Source organism: Harpegnathos saltator, unplaced genomic scaffold, assembly GCF_003227715.2.
Source record: "Harpegnathos saltator strain DR-91 unplaced genomic scaffold, Hsal_v8.6 scaffold7, whole genome shotgun sequence".
Classification (NCBI taxonomy): Eukaryota; Metazoa; Arthropoda; class Insecta; order Hymenoptera; family Formicidae; genus Harpegnathos; species Harpegnathos saltator.
Window position 1 is genome coordinate 327,282 of NW_020230537.1, and position 18,224 is coordinate 345,505.

General features: G+C 48.5%; 1 protein-coding gene across 1 annotated transcript; it reads left to right on the forward strand.

The window, feature by feature from the left end:
- Positions 1–1,576: 1,576 nt before the first annotated feature.
- Positions 1,577–16,835, forward strand: Ac3 (adenylate cyclase 3). The gene is made up of 9 exons (XM_011151908.3): positions 1,577–2,898; positions 8,182–8,561; positions 10,130–10,414; positions 11,049–11,332; positions 12,022–12,350; positions 12,750–13,091; positions 15,064–15,369; positions 15,598–15,936; positions 16,068–16,835. The coding sequence occupies exons 1-9, from the start codon at positions 2,281–2,283 to the stop codon at positions 16,248–16,250; spliced, it is 3,066 nt and encodes a 1,021-aa protein (XP_011150210.1). The 5' UTR covers positions 1,577–2,280; the 3' UTR covers positions 16,251–16,835.
- Positions 16,836–18,224: the final 1,389 nt, after the last annotated feature.

An 18,224-nucleotide genomic window follows, 5' to 3' on the forward strand; every position in this document is an offset into this window, starting at 1 on the left:
AAACACACACATACAGTGCAACTTTTACGACAAGAAGTAACCAGATAACAAAACTCGATAAATCGCAAAGTCTTTGGCGAGAAATGTATAAGCGCGTTTCGTTTTTGACGCTTGGTCAAAGAATATTCTCTCGAGAAGCGAATTTTTCTAAAGTAAAAATACAAATTCTTCGTGAGACAACATTAACCCTTTCATTGTCAATGGGAGATATACTTCCCACCTTCTCTCGATTCAATTCTGCGTTGTAAATCACATAATTTTCGAAGAACAACTAATCGGGGATTAGAATTTCCCAGATAACTGAATAGTTGTTCAACATGCTCCAATAGGTTTTTACACCCAATTATTCATTTATGATTATTTATAACAAATCAAAGTTGAAAAAAAATGCTTTTCTCAGGGAAGAGTCGATTCCTCGGAGAGCATCGAGTGTAGATAGAGAGAGAGAGTAATGAAATGTTCACCAAATATTCTTCTGATGTTGTACAAAAACATATATTCTTTTCAATATTTTTTACTCAGGTTAGATTCTTTTCTTATAAACGAATATTTCTACAAAAGACGGCCGAAATTTGATTTTTTTGCACCTTTTAGCTCTATTTTCCTAGTTTTTTCATTCTGTATCTCCATGTTATCCATGCGTATCAATATTATTCTACTCAAAAGATTCGTAATCAGCGATTCGAGAAACCCATATGTCATTAATAATAAGCGGAATTTTTATCAATTTCGTTTACATTATGATCGCCATGTTGAATCCGCCATTTTGAATTTTGCAAATCTGACTTTAGATCCGTAAACAGCGAGCCAAAAAACGTAGGACTAGCAAATATTTCAATAATTTTCTCAGCGGAAGTTAATTCAGCAGTGAAAGGGTTAAGAGAGACATTAATTACTCGCGATTTATCGATACCTAATCTAACCTAACCTAACCTAACGAGAACGTCTCCACGCTGGAGCGGACCGGAATTCCATGCCTCCAATCTCGATCTCTCTGATATCGGCGATCGCGCGAGAAAACGCGCACGCGTTCCGTGCGATTGCAAGAGAGCCGTCACGCACGTGACGTCAGAAACACCCGCAATTCCAGCTGACATTGATTTCATCGGGAGCGGCGATCATCTCGACGCACATCGTGCGATCGTGCGTACGAGCGTTCGCCGAAGGCGAGCATCGCCGAACAATGTTGGATTGTTAGCGTTGAAAACAGTCCGGATCGGCCAAGCGCGGGAGCGAGCGCGGCCAAATGAGTGCCGGAGAACGGCCGGATTCATTGCGCGAGTCCATTGTGCCTGGCCTAAAACAAGAGCGCGTCATTCGCTCGGGGGATGAGCTCGAGATGGTGGAATCAGGAAGGTGAATTCGCGCTGGGTGCAGCTAGGTCGCGATAGGTACGTAAGTAGAATCGTAAAGGAGGCGCAGGTAGAGCCTGGCGTTCTACTGCTCTGGGCTCTGTGGTGGTTGATATCGACCCGGGTCGGAGGGTCGCGTAGCAGTCAGGATCGCAAGGCGCACGCTTGGACATGGTGGAGGCTTGGAGGAGGAGGAGGAGGAGGAGGAGGAGGAGGTGGCGGGATAGGGTGCGCAGGGGAGCGAAACAGACAGGGAGAGAGACGCGGCGAGAGGGTGATGACGAGACTAGCGGGTCGACCTCCGCTGGTCGCAGAGGAGAGAAGAGAGACTTCCACCGGCGGTAGTAGCAACCCGGCTAGTACACCCCGCGCGCGCGCGCGCGCGCGCTGCTGCAGGTGTTGCATCCCGAGAGAAAAGCCCATCCCGGTGTGAGTGTGAGTGCGTGAGTGCCCTCCTCCTCCCCCCGAGTCTCCCACAGTCCCCTTCGCTTGACAGTTGGAGTGCGTGCGAGGTAGAGAATCACGTCCTTCGACGCCACCAGCAACGCGACATTCCGTTGCCACGTTGCCCGTCCCGGTGTTCGCCCGCGGTGTTCGCATCGACTCCCTCGAGGGACTCCGGGCGAGGGTGAGAGAGAGAGAGAGAGAGAGAGGGAGAGAGGGAGAGAGGGGAGAGAGAGAGAGAGAGAGAGAGAGAGACCCGACCTCGCCCACCGTCGGCTCGTCAGCACCAGCTGGAACATCTTCCGACTGTGTGTCACGGCGCTCCATGTGCATCCTCTGCGAGGAGGAGGAGGGAGGAGGTGGTGGTAGCTGTGACCGGGCCCGGTCGGTCGGCCTCGTAGAGAAGGTGTACGCGGCGGAGAAGAAGATGCGGTGGTAGATTGTAAACGGCAAGGCAAGTCAAGGAAGAGAAAAAGGAAGAAAAATGTGCGGAGACGGTGCGCGTTTAGAGGACGATGAGGACCGTTACACCGGCGTGATGCCGCAACGGCCAGACACCTGCAACGAGGACTCCTACCTGAGATCGGGCAGGCCGTCTAGTTTATTCCGGACAAGTTTCAGCTGTGCACGACTCGAGACGCTCTACCGTGCCTCCTCGCTCCAACAACGTCGCGGCGGCCTCCAGTGCTTCCTGATGTCGGCGATTCTCTACGCCGTCTACACGGTGGCGTCTCCCGACCCGGGGTTACCGTCGCGCAGCATCACCGCGGTGTTCCTCGGCCTGAACCTCGGCCTGCTTGCCTGGGCCAAGCACGGCGCGAGGAAGAAGGACACGCAGTCAGCGTGGACGTGGAAGGCGGTGCCGTACTTCGTGTGGCAGCTGTGCACCGCGGAGCTGCTCCTTCAGCTGTTCGTCAAGAACACCGACATCACGCCGAGAGACGGCCTAGGCTGGCTGCTGCTGTTCCTCTACCTGCTGTTCGCCACTCTACCACTCAGGCTGTCCCACTGCGTGTTGCTCGCGTGCGTCACCGCGCTCACGTATATCTTCGTCGTAGTCTGCCTCTCCAAGAGACCGGATCAGATACCCTACGATATTCTGGTAGGTAACGCGCGATCTTAGTCTCAGTAGTCCCGAGAGTGAACCTTCTTCTCTCTCGGGTCTCGCACGGCGGGAAGTCGTGCCACGTCGTCGAGTCGGCCGGTCCACGACGGAGGGTTGCCGCACCGCGCCGGATCCTCTCCCCCGCTCTCGAGGGCGATTCAATGGCGAGAGTGTCGAGCTTGTTGAGCAACGAGATTCGCCGCGCGAGATCGCTATCGCAGAATTCTATCGAAACTAGGCCGATGCTTTCTCTCTCTCTCTCTCGCTCTCTCTTCTCTTTTCTCTCTCTCTCTCTCTCTCTCTCTCTCTCTCTCTCTCTCTCTCTCTCTCTCTCTCTCTCTCTCTCTCTCTCTCTCTCTCCATGTGGACGAAGGTTCCTCCGGTTGACACACTCTTGCCCTTCGACGTTTAATCGACGCGCGCGAATAATTGGTCCTGCGAGAGCACTCGCGTAATCCTCGCGCCGCCTCGCGTGACCTCTTTCCATTTATAGCACCCTACGGAGCAATTAAAAATAACTCGAATACTCATATACACTGCGTTCTATATTTAATAAGTCAGACCCTTCGGTCGCGCGCCTAAAAGCGGTAATAATGAGTTTAGAACGCGCAAGTACGCGCGCTACATCGAGGAGGATGTGAGCTCCTTTCGGGGGAAGAAAACAACACTGGACGTCAGAAGGAGAGACGGCTCTCTCTCTCTCTCTCTCTCTCTCTCTCTCTCTCTCTCTCTCTCTCTCTCTCTCTCTCTCTAAGTATCTCTTGCAACGAGCGACTTCCTCAACGAGATCTCCGCGCGGCTGACGCACGAGCACAATCGCTCGCGAGCGCGCGCGCGCGCGCGCGTGTGACTTGAAAAAATAACAGTACGCTTGGCGCGTAGTATTAATTGCTCGAACAAGAGGTGAAGCACTTTCCGATACGCGCGGAGGGTAGAAATAACGGCGCGTTGTCGACGTCGACTTCGCGACAAACTGATTCATCAGTCAGCTGATGCAGACCGGCGCATGCAACAAAAAATCGATCCAAGTTCAACGAGGCGTAACGCCGCTACTTTTACGAATACGCAATAGTGTTCGGCGTAAAAGGAAGAAAAGAAATAAGGAAAAGAAACATTCAACGACTCGTTGGTGCGTCGGCGTCGTTCAACAGCATTATCCTTTCGCGCAGTCGACGGTCGACTGCTCGTAAACAACCGCTCGTACTGCGTCGTCAGACGCGCGCGCGGTCGCATCGCTTAGCCAACGAATTGGACGCGCGCGCAAACATCTCGGCGGATTTGTGTTTCATGAAAAAGGAAAGTGCGGCCGTAAAACGCGCGTAGGCCGCGTAATGCGCACGGGCGCGACCTATTTAACGACTTACTGTTACATTAATTGCAAATTATACTGTTTTCGATAATAACTCTTGACCTTCGACGAGATGCACTTTGACCTCATGACCGATGCGAGCTACGGTGCATTTATCGCGTCAATAAATCATCCCAGACATCCCATAAATGCTGTTGAAATTCTCCGTTAGCCGCGACTTTTTGTCGTCACCGTTCGCTGACTCGCGATAATCGCGATTTCAACCATCCATCCGCATTTACGAAGAGAGAATGCTTCTTTTTGCGCAACGATGCATTGCGATTATCAATGACGATCAACGCGATCGCTGCGATCACATTCACCTTGTACGCCGATCGTGTATCGGCTTTAAATTAAACTAAGAGACATCGACTTATCGATCGATTTATGCTCGATCGACGACAGTGCGATTGACCGGCAAAACTGAATCGCCAATTTGCGAAAGCAACTGCGAAAATTTATGCATATTGCATCGTGCATCGAGGTAGACTCGGCCTTATCGATCTCGGTACGCAATGTAACATCACCGCTGAAGCAATAATAGCGTCCGCGTCGCCAGGAAAGTTGAAGTTGTATGTCGCTAGCTAGCTACCTTTGTTTCGCGGCGCTTGGCACTTGAATAAACCGAGCGACCGAGCCGCACTTTCTGCGTCCCTCATTGCGCGTATTTCGCGTATTTCGCGTATTTTGCGAGTGTGGTGCGTCGCATGAGAGAGGCGGATTTCGGAAAGAGCGTCTCGAGACGGCGCCACCTTTGTCCGGGGAATTCACTGAATCGCGAGAGTATTTCGATGAAAAGAGAGAATCCTTACGCATAACGGTTGCATAGACGCTCTCTCGCCCCCTCTGGAATCTGGAGTCTTTCAAGTAATTCTCCGTCGAGAGAATCTCGTGCGCTCGACGAGGGCTCTTCGAGTACTGAACCAATTGATTTGTACACACGTTGTTTCACGCTATCGGATTGCAGAGAATTTGAATGAACAATTAGTCACGTCTACGGTATAGCCCGGCCACGATTGGCCGGTAAACAACACGGAGCATCGGCCGGGGAGTCCAAACTTTCGGCGGCGAATATCGTGTGAAGGCGAAAGCTGAATGTAGACGCGCACCACGTGCCTGTCGTTACTAACACTCGAGTAGAGTTTGGTCAATGGTAGTTTAAAATAGAGAGTGTGACGAAGATAGAGGTACACCTAATGAGAGCCAGATGGAGTGAGAGTGAGAGAGAGAGAGAGAGAGAGAGAGAGAGAGAGAACCACCCTGCTCAGTGATGCGAGAGGTTGCCTTTCGATAATACTCGGTAGTTTTTCACTGGTCATAGCGACTGCCTTTCGACCGACACGGTTCGAACTCTGTCCGGAAGACCGACCTGCCTTTGGCGATCGAAATATCAGCCGTGTGTTTCCACTTGACAGGAAATTAAATATTGACGAATATTCGGCCATGACGACTTTCTATCTTTACGGACGGCGTAAATCCGTTAAGTCTCGACCGTTGATTCTCCGAGGCAAAAATCTAAGTCACACGAGTCATCATTAAATGCGATACATGCTCAATTCCATTGTTCTTTTCTATTTGCGAATACTCCGCGTCATATTTTCAATGCTCCAAGTCATAAGTAGATGCTCATAAGTTGCTGTCAGACGTATCATCCAAGTGCTCCTTGTCATATTTTGTAGCATTATGTCGCACAAGAGCTCTTTCGCGGAAAAAGAGATGAATGTTCTAAATGCTACCTTGGTTATAAATGCTCATAATGCTCCTCGTTAAAAAGCTTAATAAAGAATTAATATTTTATTTAAGATTTTGTATCTCACATTTTATTTGGTTTCAGTTTTACAAATAAAATTTTAATTTATATTTCTTTTGTAGATTCTACATAGATACGTATATACATACATACATATATACACACACACATATATATATATATATATATATTTGTGTCCGAGCCACAAGGTTTGTGGCAGCTTCCGTTGTCCGTGAGCCTTAGGCATCTGATGCTGATTTTGACAACTGAACGAAGATTGTCTGGACGACGGAAAATCGATAAGAAGAAAACAACAACAGCTGACAGAGAGTCTCCGGCAAGCTGTCATCGTAGACAGACGCGAGAATTGTAGATCAGAGAATTATTCTTGTTTAAAGCTTGAGTGAACTGCGCTGCAAATAGTGAAGCTTGTTAATGTTACGTCCTGTAGATTTAATTAGTAAAAATTCTTTTCTCTCGCGGATTTATATTCTCCTAATATAACTATAATAGGAATATATACATATATAAATATAAATTAGGAAACAGACCCATTTGGCGAACAGCCGTCGCGCCAAATGAAAGGCGATTCGGGAAAATTCCATAACATTATTCTTACGCGAGTGTTTTCATTTACCTGAGTGCAAGCGCGAGTGCGAGAGTGAGCGCAACAATATATATATATATATTTCTATTCTGCTTCATTTTTAATTTTTCAAGTACTGAAAAAAATGATCCAGACCTCAATACAAGTGATTTACTTCCACAGCAGCAGAGTTCCTCACGTGACCAACCACTTCAACTCGACTCAATTCCCTTCATTATCAGCGTCTCAATAATACACCGATTACAGAACATTTGCATTACATCTACACCTCAACCTCTTCCCATTCTCACACCCAGTCGTCAATATCTTGGAATCAAAGTGACCAGCTAACTCCAACAAATTTAAATTTTCAGGCACAACCGCTCCCATATCGCAACTCAAATTTGATTTCTTTTTCAAACCCTTTGAGACCATCTCAGATGTCATTCGATAATCCACGATTTAAAAACTTTATTGCCCCAATGTTTCAGAGAATTTACGCAGCAATCATCGGTTTTCAATAATTATGAACAATCATCATTTATGTCTATTTCTCAATTTTCGAATCCAGAATTGAACATGAATTATATTGAAAAAGAGAATCAAAACACATATCACACTACGTAATAAAATTTGTTCTCATTATAAAATATTTTACAATAAATAAATTTATCATTTAAAAACTTCAACTGAGCAATTCATTATTACACACAATAAATCTTTCGTTCTCGAGGAGGGAAGGCTAGAAAATACAGTCGAGTTTAATATTTTTGCTTATGTCTATCTATTCTATTGAATAGGAACTGCCACATTTATGAGATATTAAAAAAAATTTTAATTATTTATTACTATTTCCTTTTTGTAAATGTGGTGTCTCTAGCTTCGATAGAACAGCATATAAGTAAAAATATAATCTTGGCTGTATTTTTCTGGCTCTTCTCCTCCTCGGGAACGAAATGTGCGATACCAAAATTTGGAGCACAAGGAGCATTTGTAACTTTTATCATCATCAGCAGCGTATGGAGCACATAGAGGAGCATACGTGGAGCATGAAATTTTGGACAGAAGAAAGTAGAATTTTGAGCACTCATAAGTGCTCCAAAGTTGTATTTGTTCAAAAAGCAGCTTTTGCAGCACTGGCTTTTCTAATATATTATGAAATGAAGGAATGCTATAAATGCTACGCCTGTCTTTTGAGCATTTGAGTATGACATAGGTTTTTGCCTCGGGTCGAGAGAGAACAAGCTTCAACAAACCAATTTCAAACGGTCCGATTTTGCTGCGATCTACTATAACGTGTGTGTGTGTGTGTGTGTGTGTGGGATGTGTGGGAAAAGAAAATTGAAAAGAATCTTTGAAGAAATATTTCCTTGATAATTTCTACACGCTATCATCGGCGTGGAACAAAGGCCTTCCTCGAGACTGATGTCAATGCGAAAAAGTGCAGGCATTAGCAAATTTCTCGAGGAGCCGTACTTCAATTATTCGTAATGAAGCTTCCATGGAAGGCGGTTCTCGCGGCACCGAGCGACGCGATTAGGGATTGGAGATGCCAGAGATGCCCGTAAATCAGTGTTTCGTAAAAACCTCCTGTAGATCCTGACGGTGACACTCTCGGCCGGCGCCGCTATTTTGGGTGCTTCCAGCTACTGCCTGGCAGAGTTCCAGCAGCGTCGGGAGTTCCTGGAGACCAGACAGAGTCTGGAGGCGCAGCTAATGTTCGAGGAACAGAGCGCGGAGCAGGAACGACTGCTGCTCAGTGTCCTGCCGGAGCACGTCGCGGTAAAGATGCGGCAGGACCTCGGCGCCTCCCTCGACACGCAGTTCAAGAAGATCTACATGTCCAGGCACGAGAACGTGTCGATACTTTACGCCGACATAGTCGGCTTCACCGCGATCTCGTCGACCTACAGCGCCAGCGAACTGGTCAAGATACTCAACGAGCTTTTTGCGCGATTCGATCAGCTCAGCGAAAGGTACTTGTCAACTAACTCGTCATCCTTGAAACGGTCACGGCGAGTCACGACGACCGACAGGTTTGATTTTAAACGTGAAAAAGATTTCGTAATGTTGCTCATTTATTTTCGACGCTGGACGCTTTAACAATCGATCCTCCGTCTTTCGTCTTTAATGTTTTGTTGACGTTCCTCATATTCCTGGATTATTGCGTCGCATCGAGCTATGAGTAATATTGCATATAAATCGGCTTTAACGTGGGAAAGAAAAGAGTGTTGCCAAGTGTTGCGGCCGAAACGTGTTTCTAACACATTTGCATTTTGCTCGTCTGTTTTGCCAAGATAGTGGCAGTCGTTTTTTGTCATGCGTTTATAATTGAGCAGGTTGCCCCGTTATGTGTTTCTTGACATTTGCTTCTTCCTGGTCTTTGTTGGCGCAACTTTCGATCGTGCGTCATAGAGGTACCTCGTACCTCTCGACAAATTTATTTCACGATACACATCGTCGTATTAGCGCGTGATATTGTATCGTGTATCAATATGCAATTGATCTCGCGCGATTTATCCAAGGATAAGCGAGCGCGGATTAGCGTTGAGCTTTCAACGCTTAGCGTAGCTGCGCCTTGGTTTCGGTTATATTACCGCGCTCTTCTAGCGCGCGGTCTATCGATCCCGCGCGCTCGCGCGCGAATTGAGAAACGCTGTTCTAGGTCGTAGATCTAGATCGGAATCTATTAAGCGGGGCTTCGCGTGTCATTGAATGCTAATCGTAATTTTAGTAAAATGCCAGGATTCCGTAACACGAGCGTTCCATTTCCGCCGTGTGGGAGGAAGCAACTCCCGGCCCGACCCGGCCCGGAAAATTCCCGGCCCAACGCGACGACGGAATTGATTTCTCTCGTCGCCGCGCAAATTCCCTCCGATCTTGTGTCTTCGACTATCCGACTCTGTAAATCCTGCCAGAGGGGAAGGTTCTTCCCGAGGACACTGGCAATCGATATCCCCGGGGACGTTTTCCGTCGATGCCGAATGCACTTTGCAGCACTTTATGCGACGACCGCGCGTCGTCGCGCGGTATTATCTCGCATTTGTTCTCCATTATCGGCCGACTCGTTTGCAAACAACCCAATTTTCCTGTCGTTCGATCGGCCATTAGGGATCTTATCAGAGCGATATATTTGTGCGAGTAAACTTTGACAAAGGGAATCGGTGAAAGTGAAATGAAAATCTCGTACACGGGCATGATGCATTTTCTCAAACGACGACAATTTCAATGTTTTGTTTACCGGTAAATCAGCTAACAGTACATAAGCTTCCGGTTACTTTTGCAAAGAGAAACATACCGAGGGAAGCCGAGGGCGACACCGAGGGTGTCTTTTGCATTGTATGAACGACGATCCCCTCGTAAATCGTATTTCTCGAACGTCCCTTTCCCGCTACGTACTTTTCGCAGAAGGATTCGCGCAGGTTGTTTGAATCCAATTTTTCTTTTCGAGGGGAAACAGGAACCTGTCGTTATCAATAAATGTCGAAGTAACTGTGCAACAATTTGCAAGTGAGAAAAGCTAAACCTATATATATATTCGTAGATACGAGCAATTGCGCATCAAGATCCTGGGGGACTGTTACTACTGTATAAGTGGTGCACCCGTCGAAAGGCCAGACCACGCGGTCCTCTGCGTATATATGGGGCTGTCCATGGTGGAGGCGATCAAGTACGTTCAACAGACGACAAACAGTCCGGTTGACATGAGGGTGGGCATTCACACGGGTGCGGTGCTCGCCGGGGTGCTCGGACAGAGACAGTGGCAATTCGACGTCTACAGCAAGGACGTCGAGCTGGCGAATAAGATGGAGAGCAGCGGGATGGCCGGGTAAGGGAAGCTGCCAGTAGCCTCGAGCCTCGAGCCTCGAGATAATGCATCGAGATCGATTGCATTTCTCGCGTTGCTCCGTCCGTCGTCAAGTATACCGCAAAAAATTAGGGGCATTATTTTTCATTCTTCCTGATGATGCATGACGGATTAATAATTCCTCGCGTTCAGTCAAATACGTATGCGTGTGCACATTCGCAGATTCGAGTGTTATTTTGATGCATGCATAAATCGCATGCGCAATTGGCTCAAGTTTTTTTCTTTACACGTGCGAAGGCGATGCAGTTTGGTAATAATAATAATAATAATAATAATAATAATAATAATAGCCGGAAAGATATTGCGCTATTGCAATGCAAATTGCGATGCAAGGGTTGATTTGTTTTCAGTAGTTTCCCACATTTGTGGGAAATTTGTCGACGAGCGACGATAAACAATAAGTACTTTGCGCATTCGATGTTCCAATTAACTTTATTTCATTTTAATTCCGCCAACTCGATTGAAAATATCATGCTAGCTGGGTGTGATTGCAATCGCACGCGAGAGCGTGATACAATTTGTCATTGAGCCGTTGTTGCATCGAGGCCGCACGCTTTGCTTGCGTCGAGAGTGCATAAATAAACAATGCTTCAAGGAGGGTACACATCTCGAACGCGACGCTGAGCTTCCTAAACGGAGAATTCGAGGTCGAGCCGGCGCATGGCGAGCATCGGGAAGAGGCACTCCAAAAAGCTGGCCTTGTCACTTACTTTATAGTGAGAGCCTTGAAGCCATTTAAGCCGGCGGTAACGAAGAGCCTGGCGTCACTGGTGGACGCGGAAAATTCGCGAAAGACAATGGAAAATGCGCCGGATAGCGGGAACAACAAAGAGGACTCGGAGGAGTTTCGACAACAGCTGAGAAAGAAACTCGACAGAGGTAAGACTCGCGCGCGCGCGTCGCGTCGGCCCGATTCCTCTTCTCTTTCCGTTCGCGATCGCGTTCGATCGCGACTTTGGAGCACGGCGATCGAGCGGGATCCCCAAACTTACAACAGAGGGGCGGCCGGCAGAGGGTTGTCTCGTTCGAGTTCGAGACGGGCGGCTGAAAAAGCCGCGCGCATGCGCGGTTTCTGCACGCCGCGGTCGACGGGCGTCGCAATTATCGACGCGGAAACTGATTACAATCGAGACTCGAGCGAGCGCGTCTCGCCAGCGTAGCACAACGTAGCAGCGAGCGTCGATGAAAAAAATCTCCAAGGGAAAATGGCACCCTCTCGAGAGCTCTCGAGCTTCGAATTCAATACGTGGATTCGATACATCCTCACGAAGTGAGGTCGAGAACTCGCTTGGCCGAGCTCGAGCTTGGGCGATCTCACCCTTCTCATGCTCGCTCGCTTGCTCGCTCGCTTGCGCGCGCGCGCGCGCGCGCGTGCGCGTGCCCGGAGAATTTCGAAATTCATCTCGAAATTGTATTTCAGTCGGGGGTGTTCTCCGCGCGCGCGCGCGTAAATCGATACGAGAGAATCAACCTCAACTGCGAGCCGTCGCTAATTACCGGACATCCGGCCCGTCCTATTAATGACTCAACCTTAAATGTGACGTCAGCCCCCGTATAAACACCCGTAGGTGGTGGCACCGACCTGAAATGTCACTCCTCCTGGTTGACCCTGCGGTTCAAGGATCCGAAAGTGGAGACGGCCTTTCACAGCGCCGAGGAGGCCTTCTCACCTCTCTCGCTGTTCGGCGGACCTCTGATAACCCTGTGCGCGGCTCCGGTCTGGAGGTTTCAACCCTGGGGACCGTTCACGTGGGGTGGCGCCGGGGTGGTCGCCCTGTTCGGTCTCGTGTTGGCTGGAGCGACCTGCCTGGGCAGCGCCGTCAGGGCGACCTGGCTGAGGAAAACCCTCGCGATCCTGATGGCATTCTCCCTCATAGAATTCCTGCTGTTGGACATGGTATGGACTTGCTGTAGTTTGCTTAATCGGTACCTGTTGCTGCGTTGTATCTGCGACACCCGTCTTAATTTACTCGTGGATTTCTTTCTTTCATCACGGCGATTCACACACACACATACACACACACACACACGCCTAGTTCTTCCCTAGCTCTTCCAACGAGAGTCTACCAACATAACGATTTTCGATGTCAACCTTGCCTGCAGTGTCTCTTTGATCCGCTTCCGACGTGAAAATCTGCATAAACAAATAATCTTTCTTCATTTATACAAATAATCGTCCCCCCTCGAGACGTCTCGAGACGCTTTGTGCTTCTTTTAACGCGCGACATAATTCTGTCGGAACGACAGCGCGCGGTCTGCGCGCATTATCACGTTTCATTCATTCGTTCGTGCGTAGAGTAACTGTGCGATCATCACCGACGTCGAGCCACCGAGCAACTCCTCGGTAAACTGGCCAACTCTACGTTGCCCGTATCCCTCTTACTACTCGTACATCGGCGTCCTCGCGCTGGTCGCGGTCTCGATGCCGACGTATCTCTGTTACTTGTACAAGGCGTTCCTCATGTATATTCTCGCCGGTGGGCAATGTTGCTACAACATCCTGTTCCTCGCACCGACCATCGACAGGGAGGACGTGATGTCGAGCCCACATGGAAAGGAACCTCGTTTCCCGCTGAAATACTCGCTGTCAGCCGTTCTGCTCATCATCGCGACCGCGTTGGTCATCGTGGCGAGATACGTAAGTGCGAAATGTTTCACTGTGTTTCACAGCGGAAAATCTCCGAGACGGAGATCAATAATCAGGCAAAATCGTGTTCTTTCATCGACGTAGTTAGACTTTTACGGTACGGTACGGTGACCTCGCGCATCCGCAAGACATCCCGACGCTCGACCGAATTACGAACAAATGGCGTTTAATGGCGCACGTTGAACGGCGAGATAAGAGATACTTTGCCAGTAGCCACTTTGGGTCCGCACAAATCAACTTGCGGTGCGTTACGGCACGCGAGAACGATTTTCCCGCCCTCAAGGACGCGCGCAGCTACGTCGATGAAAGAACAATCAATTCTCGCACGGCCGTAAAATCATGTCGACATCGCTGCCGGCGCGATTCATTCCGCGAAGAAGAAGCACGTCACGTTGAAGCGGATATCGCGAATCGAATCGAGCGCCTTAAAGCGCCATCCTTTCTGCGCGGAAATCCTGAGCGGAGACTTTCGACGTTCGATTTTCATAAATAAGGGTGTCCCAAAATTCACGCAGGATTTGAATTTTGCGCCATCTGTGCGGTAAAGTGTTGCCAACGAAAAAAAAAGAAGACAGCGTAACAGCTGACTGTTTAGGGTTTTTAAACTGACCACGCGCAGCGAAAGAGAGTTCGTTGAATGGATTATGGAACAACAACAAGTGGATGCTGATTTTTCGAACAAAATCATCTTCAGCGATGAGGCTCATTTTCATCTTGATTTGGTTTGGTTAATCGACAAAATTGTCGCATTTGGGTGGTTCGGAAAATCCACGAGTGATTGTTGAGAAACAAATGCATCCGGTGCAACGTGTCACTGTTTGGTGCGGATTTTGGGCTGGAGGCATCATCGGACGGATTCTTCGGAAGAAAATGCGGCTGGTCAGGCAATAACAGTTAACGGTGCTCGCTATCGCGACATGATAAACCAGTATTTCGTGCCAAATTGCAAGATATGGGTGTGGACGACATGTGGACATTCAACAAGACGGTGCCGCACATGCCATACAGCCCGAGAAACAATTCAATTGCTTCAACTGCATGAGTCATTTCCTGGTCGTGTAATTTCCCGTTTTGGCCGCCCAGATCATGCCAGATTTAACGCCGTTGGACTTTTTTCTTTGAGGTTCTTCGAAGTATAAGGTTTATGCCAACAAGCCCACGACAACATCCACGCCTTGAAGAAGGAAATTTCAACAAAAGAGTGCATATGTGCCAGCAAAGCCGTGAGGGCCATTTACCCGATATGCTATTCCATACATAACCCTATACTGTATACTTTGTGAATCGATAAAAAATTTACACTTCTTAATTATAAACCCGTGTGTCTTCTATCAAAATTACTTCTTGCGTGAATTTTGCGACACCCTTTAGAACGCGCGCATAGGTTCCCGCTAGGTCCTTTTATACTGCCAGGTGAGATCCTTTCTCCTACCTTGCCGCCGTGATCGGCGGAACGGCAGCCGGACGCGACGCTGCAATTTTCCCGAAATAACCCGAACGCGATCGATGCGCGCCGGGAGCGGAACCGAAACATAATCCATTCGCGAACGCATCCGGCGAAAACAGCCGGGTCCGATCGGGGAAGATTGAACCTCGATCAATTTGCCCGTCGAGCGAGCACCTCTTCTCAATGCCATTCTCTGTGTCCGTCCAGCTGTGATCGTCCATCTGGCTACCGTTGAAAACACCGGCCGGCAGAAAGATGAATGCGATTCATCGCGGAATTTTCGTCACGAGGCGACACATTTCCTCTCGACTCGTGCCGTCGCGGAAACGCAGCTCGCGCACGCGTTCTTCTGAGACGAGGAGGAAACTTCTTTGTCGAACGGACCGCAATTCTCCGTAGTTTGCGACGGTTATCATTCTTTATGATTAGTTTGTTCGTCACATCAAGATGAGACGCGAGAATCTTAAATTCCGAATAAAGCTCGTCGAAAACACATGACAATTGTCTGCTGCGTAGGCTGAGAAGGCGCGAAGGATGCTGTACCTGAGAGGACGCGAGGTGATCGCGCAGAAGGAGCGAGCGGCGGACATGAAGCGGAGGAACGGCGTGCTGATATACAACATCCTGCCGCCGCACGTGGCCGTGCATTTTCTGTCGAGTGCGAGGCATCACGATGATCTCTACAGTCAGAGCTACGCTGAAGTCGGTGTGCTGTTCGCCAGTATACCGAATTTCGCGGACTTCTACACGGAGGAGACCATCAACAATCAAGGTCTCGAGTGCCTGAGGTTTCTGAACGAGGTCATCTCGGACTTTGACGCCGTGAGTTCCCGTGAGATTGATCGATGAGGGGTTTTTACCTCGCTTGAAATTATTCGCGATGTATTCGATAATAATCGGCAGATTGGCCAACGAACAAAATTCAAGCGCAATTTTGCAAAGCGCCAGCCGATTTAATTATTCGCGCGAATTAATAGTCGTGCGCCTGTCCGCTCGTGTGACATCTCTGACATCACTCACCACTCTCTCTCTCATATTCTTCCCTGACAGATTCTTGATCAGAATAAATTCAAGGATACCATCATCAAAATCAAGACGATAGGATCGACCTACATGGCCGCCTCAGGCATCACCGAGTCGGTGGAGACGGAAGACGGTCCCCGATGGGGTCATCTGTCCACTCTCGTGGAGTTCGCCCTGGAGCTTAAGAAAGCCCTGTCGGGCATCAACGAGCAAAGCTTCAATCACTTCGTCCTGAAAATGGGCATCAATCACGGGCCGGTGACCGCCGGGGTCATCGGGGCGAGAAAGCCTCACTACGATATCTGGGGCAACACCGTGAACGTAGCTTCGAGGATGGAGAGCACGGGAAAAGTCGGCTGCATACAGGTAGCATAGCGGTCGACAAGACTCGTGTTATCTCGACTAGTGATTCCGCGTAAAGAAATATTTATACCTATAATTAAGGAACGAACATCCGTTCCTTCCGCCACGTAGTAAATCGGAGGAAAAATCCGCAGGTGACCGACGAAACGCGACGGATCCTGGAGCCGTTCGGCTTCGGCTTCGAGCAACGAGGTCTCGTCGACGTGAAGGGCAAGGGACAGCTGTTGACGCACTACCTTATATCCAAAGACGGTGTGTCTCTGGACCTCGATAGCGATCTTCCCGTCGAGCCTACTCATCCTATAATCTATCAGTAATCAGTACTCGAAGGCTCTAATTCGTGAACGAGAAAAGCTACCACCTCTCTTTCGAGAGAGAGAGAGAGAGAGAGAGAGAGAGAGTGAGAGGGGGGAGAGGGTCTCAGACCGAAGGTCAGATTCCTTCTGCTCCTTCCTCGGGTCGCTTGATCGGCGACAGACGAGAAGAAATGGAAGCTGACGAAGCTGATCGTTTCTGTAGCACCGAACGGTTTTCCTTCAAGAGCGTTCGGCAAACTACACGTAATGTCATAGAGAGCTCTCTAAATGTGTTAGCATCTCCTCGTGTCTCGGAGGGAGGGAACAGCACGCGAAGGAAGAAGCGAAAGAAGCGTTTGAGCGAACGAACGAATCGGGCAGGATTGACTGTTAGACTAGATAGATCGTTCGTGACTGTCATCCTCGAGTGTCATCGTACGTTGCTAAATAAAGTAAGTCATCATTGACGAATCGATCGACTAAAAAGCGAAGAGAGAAGAAACACACAGCCGCCGCTAACTGTTCACCGTTTACGTCTAGTAATGTTTATACGCGCAAACTCGCGTAAGAGAACCGCCACGTTCTCTCTCTCTCTCTCTCTCTCTCTCTCTCTCTCTCTCTCTCTCTCTCTCTCTCCCCCCTCTCTCTTTCTCTCTCTCTCTCTCTCTCTCTTCAATGTCTTTCGGACAAAACGGCAATTGCAGGGTGCGTCTCTCGCGCATTTTCATTCCATCTGAGGCTCGTCAAGGGAGAAGCGCCACGACCGTTCTATCGACGAAGATGCGTCCAACTGTCGTACAGGGTATATCCGAAACCAAAAAAGTAGTGAACTTAGACGAAACTGCGCGAGCTTGAAATCGACTGAAAACCTAACCTTGATGTTGATCATCGTGTAAATAGCGGCGGACAACCCCTCGAAGTAAACGTACAAATAATCACCTTGTGACGCGAGTCTCATAGTCTCTACGTCTAATTTCTCTCTCCAAGTCGCGTCGGTCAGATACTCGGCTGCCGACGGGAAGGTAATTACGCGTAATTAATACGTCAGAGTGGATTCTATCAACGTCAGAGATGATCCTTATCGATATGAGCAATAATCTAAGGAGAGAGAGAGAGAGAGAGAGAGAGAGAGAGAGAGAGAGAGAGAGAGAGAGAGAGAGGGAGAGGGATGAGGAGGGAAGAGGAGAGAGAAAGAAAATCAAAGAGACGAAAGTAAAATCATAAAAAAAGTCATTCAAAGCAAGTACAAAGTTATCTGTCTTCGCATCACCGACTTAGATTTACCAATGGCGTTCGTACATGGCACGATATCGGATCATTGATCCGATTACAAATCGCTCGGGGAGCAAAGAGATAGACGATTTAACGAATAACGGCATCTTCTTAGGGGAGCTTAGAATTGTATTTACCTTCCGGATTAGCCTTCGGATACACATCGTTCGTAGAGTACACACACGTGTGCGAGATATATCGCAGAGATACGGTACATGTACGTACATCGGAGGTACTCAGCAAAAGCACAAAGAACGTAAAAGAAGAAAGTAAAAACTCTAGATCGCGAGACTACACAACTACGGCGTGCGCCGTAAATAAAAAGAAAAAAAGGGGAAAACAGGAGAAAAGAATAAAAAGAGAGGAGAAACTATCGCCGATACGGTAATAATTTATTTTTCTACAGTCGCCGAGTTGATCACAGACCAAGATGACTCGAGTACGTACAACGCACACGAGGAGGAGGAGTACGAGAAGGAGTTTGAAGTGGTTTTCTACTGACTCTTTCGTTACCGTTTGACGGCGCACGCACCCTGCTTTATCTCGAAACGCAACACAAAGCTCCTTGTTGCGTGTGTTTGAGAAAGCGTTTTCTACTCGATCCTGACTTGAAATGTAGCTAAAAATCGAGTCAGAGGTTGCACGATTCGCGGCCACGTTGAATATAACGAGAGAGAGAGAGAGAGAGAGAGAGAGAGAGAGAGAGAAAAGAGAGAGAGAGAG

Coding starts and splice junctions, on each gene's coding strand:
- Ac3 (XM_011151908.3), top strand. CDS start 2,281: ATGTGCGGAGACGGTGCGCGTTTAGAGGACGATGAGGACCGTTACACC. Junction 13,092..15,063: donor TGGTCATCGTGGCGAGATAC/GTAAGTGCGAAA, acceptor TCTGCTGCGTAG/GCTGAGAAGGCGCGAAGGAT. Junction 15,370..15,597: donor TCATCTCGGACTTTGACGCC/GTGAGTTCCCGT, acceptor CTTCCCTGACAG/ATTCTTGATCAGAATAAATT.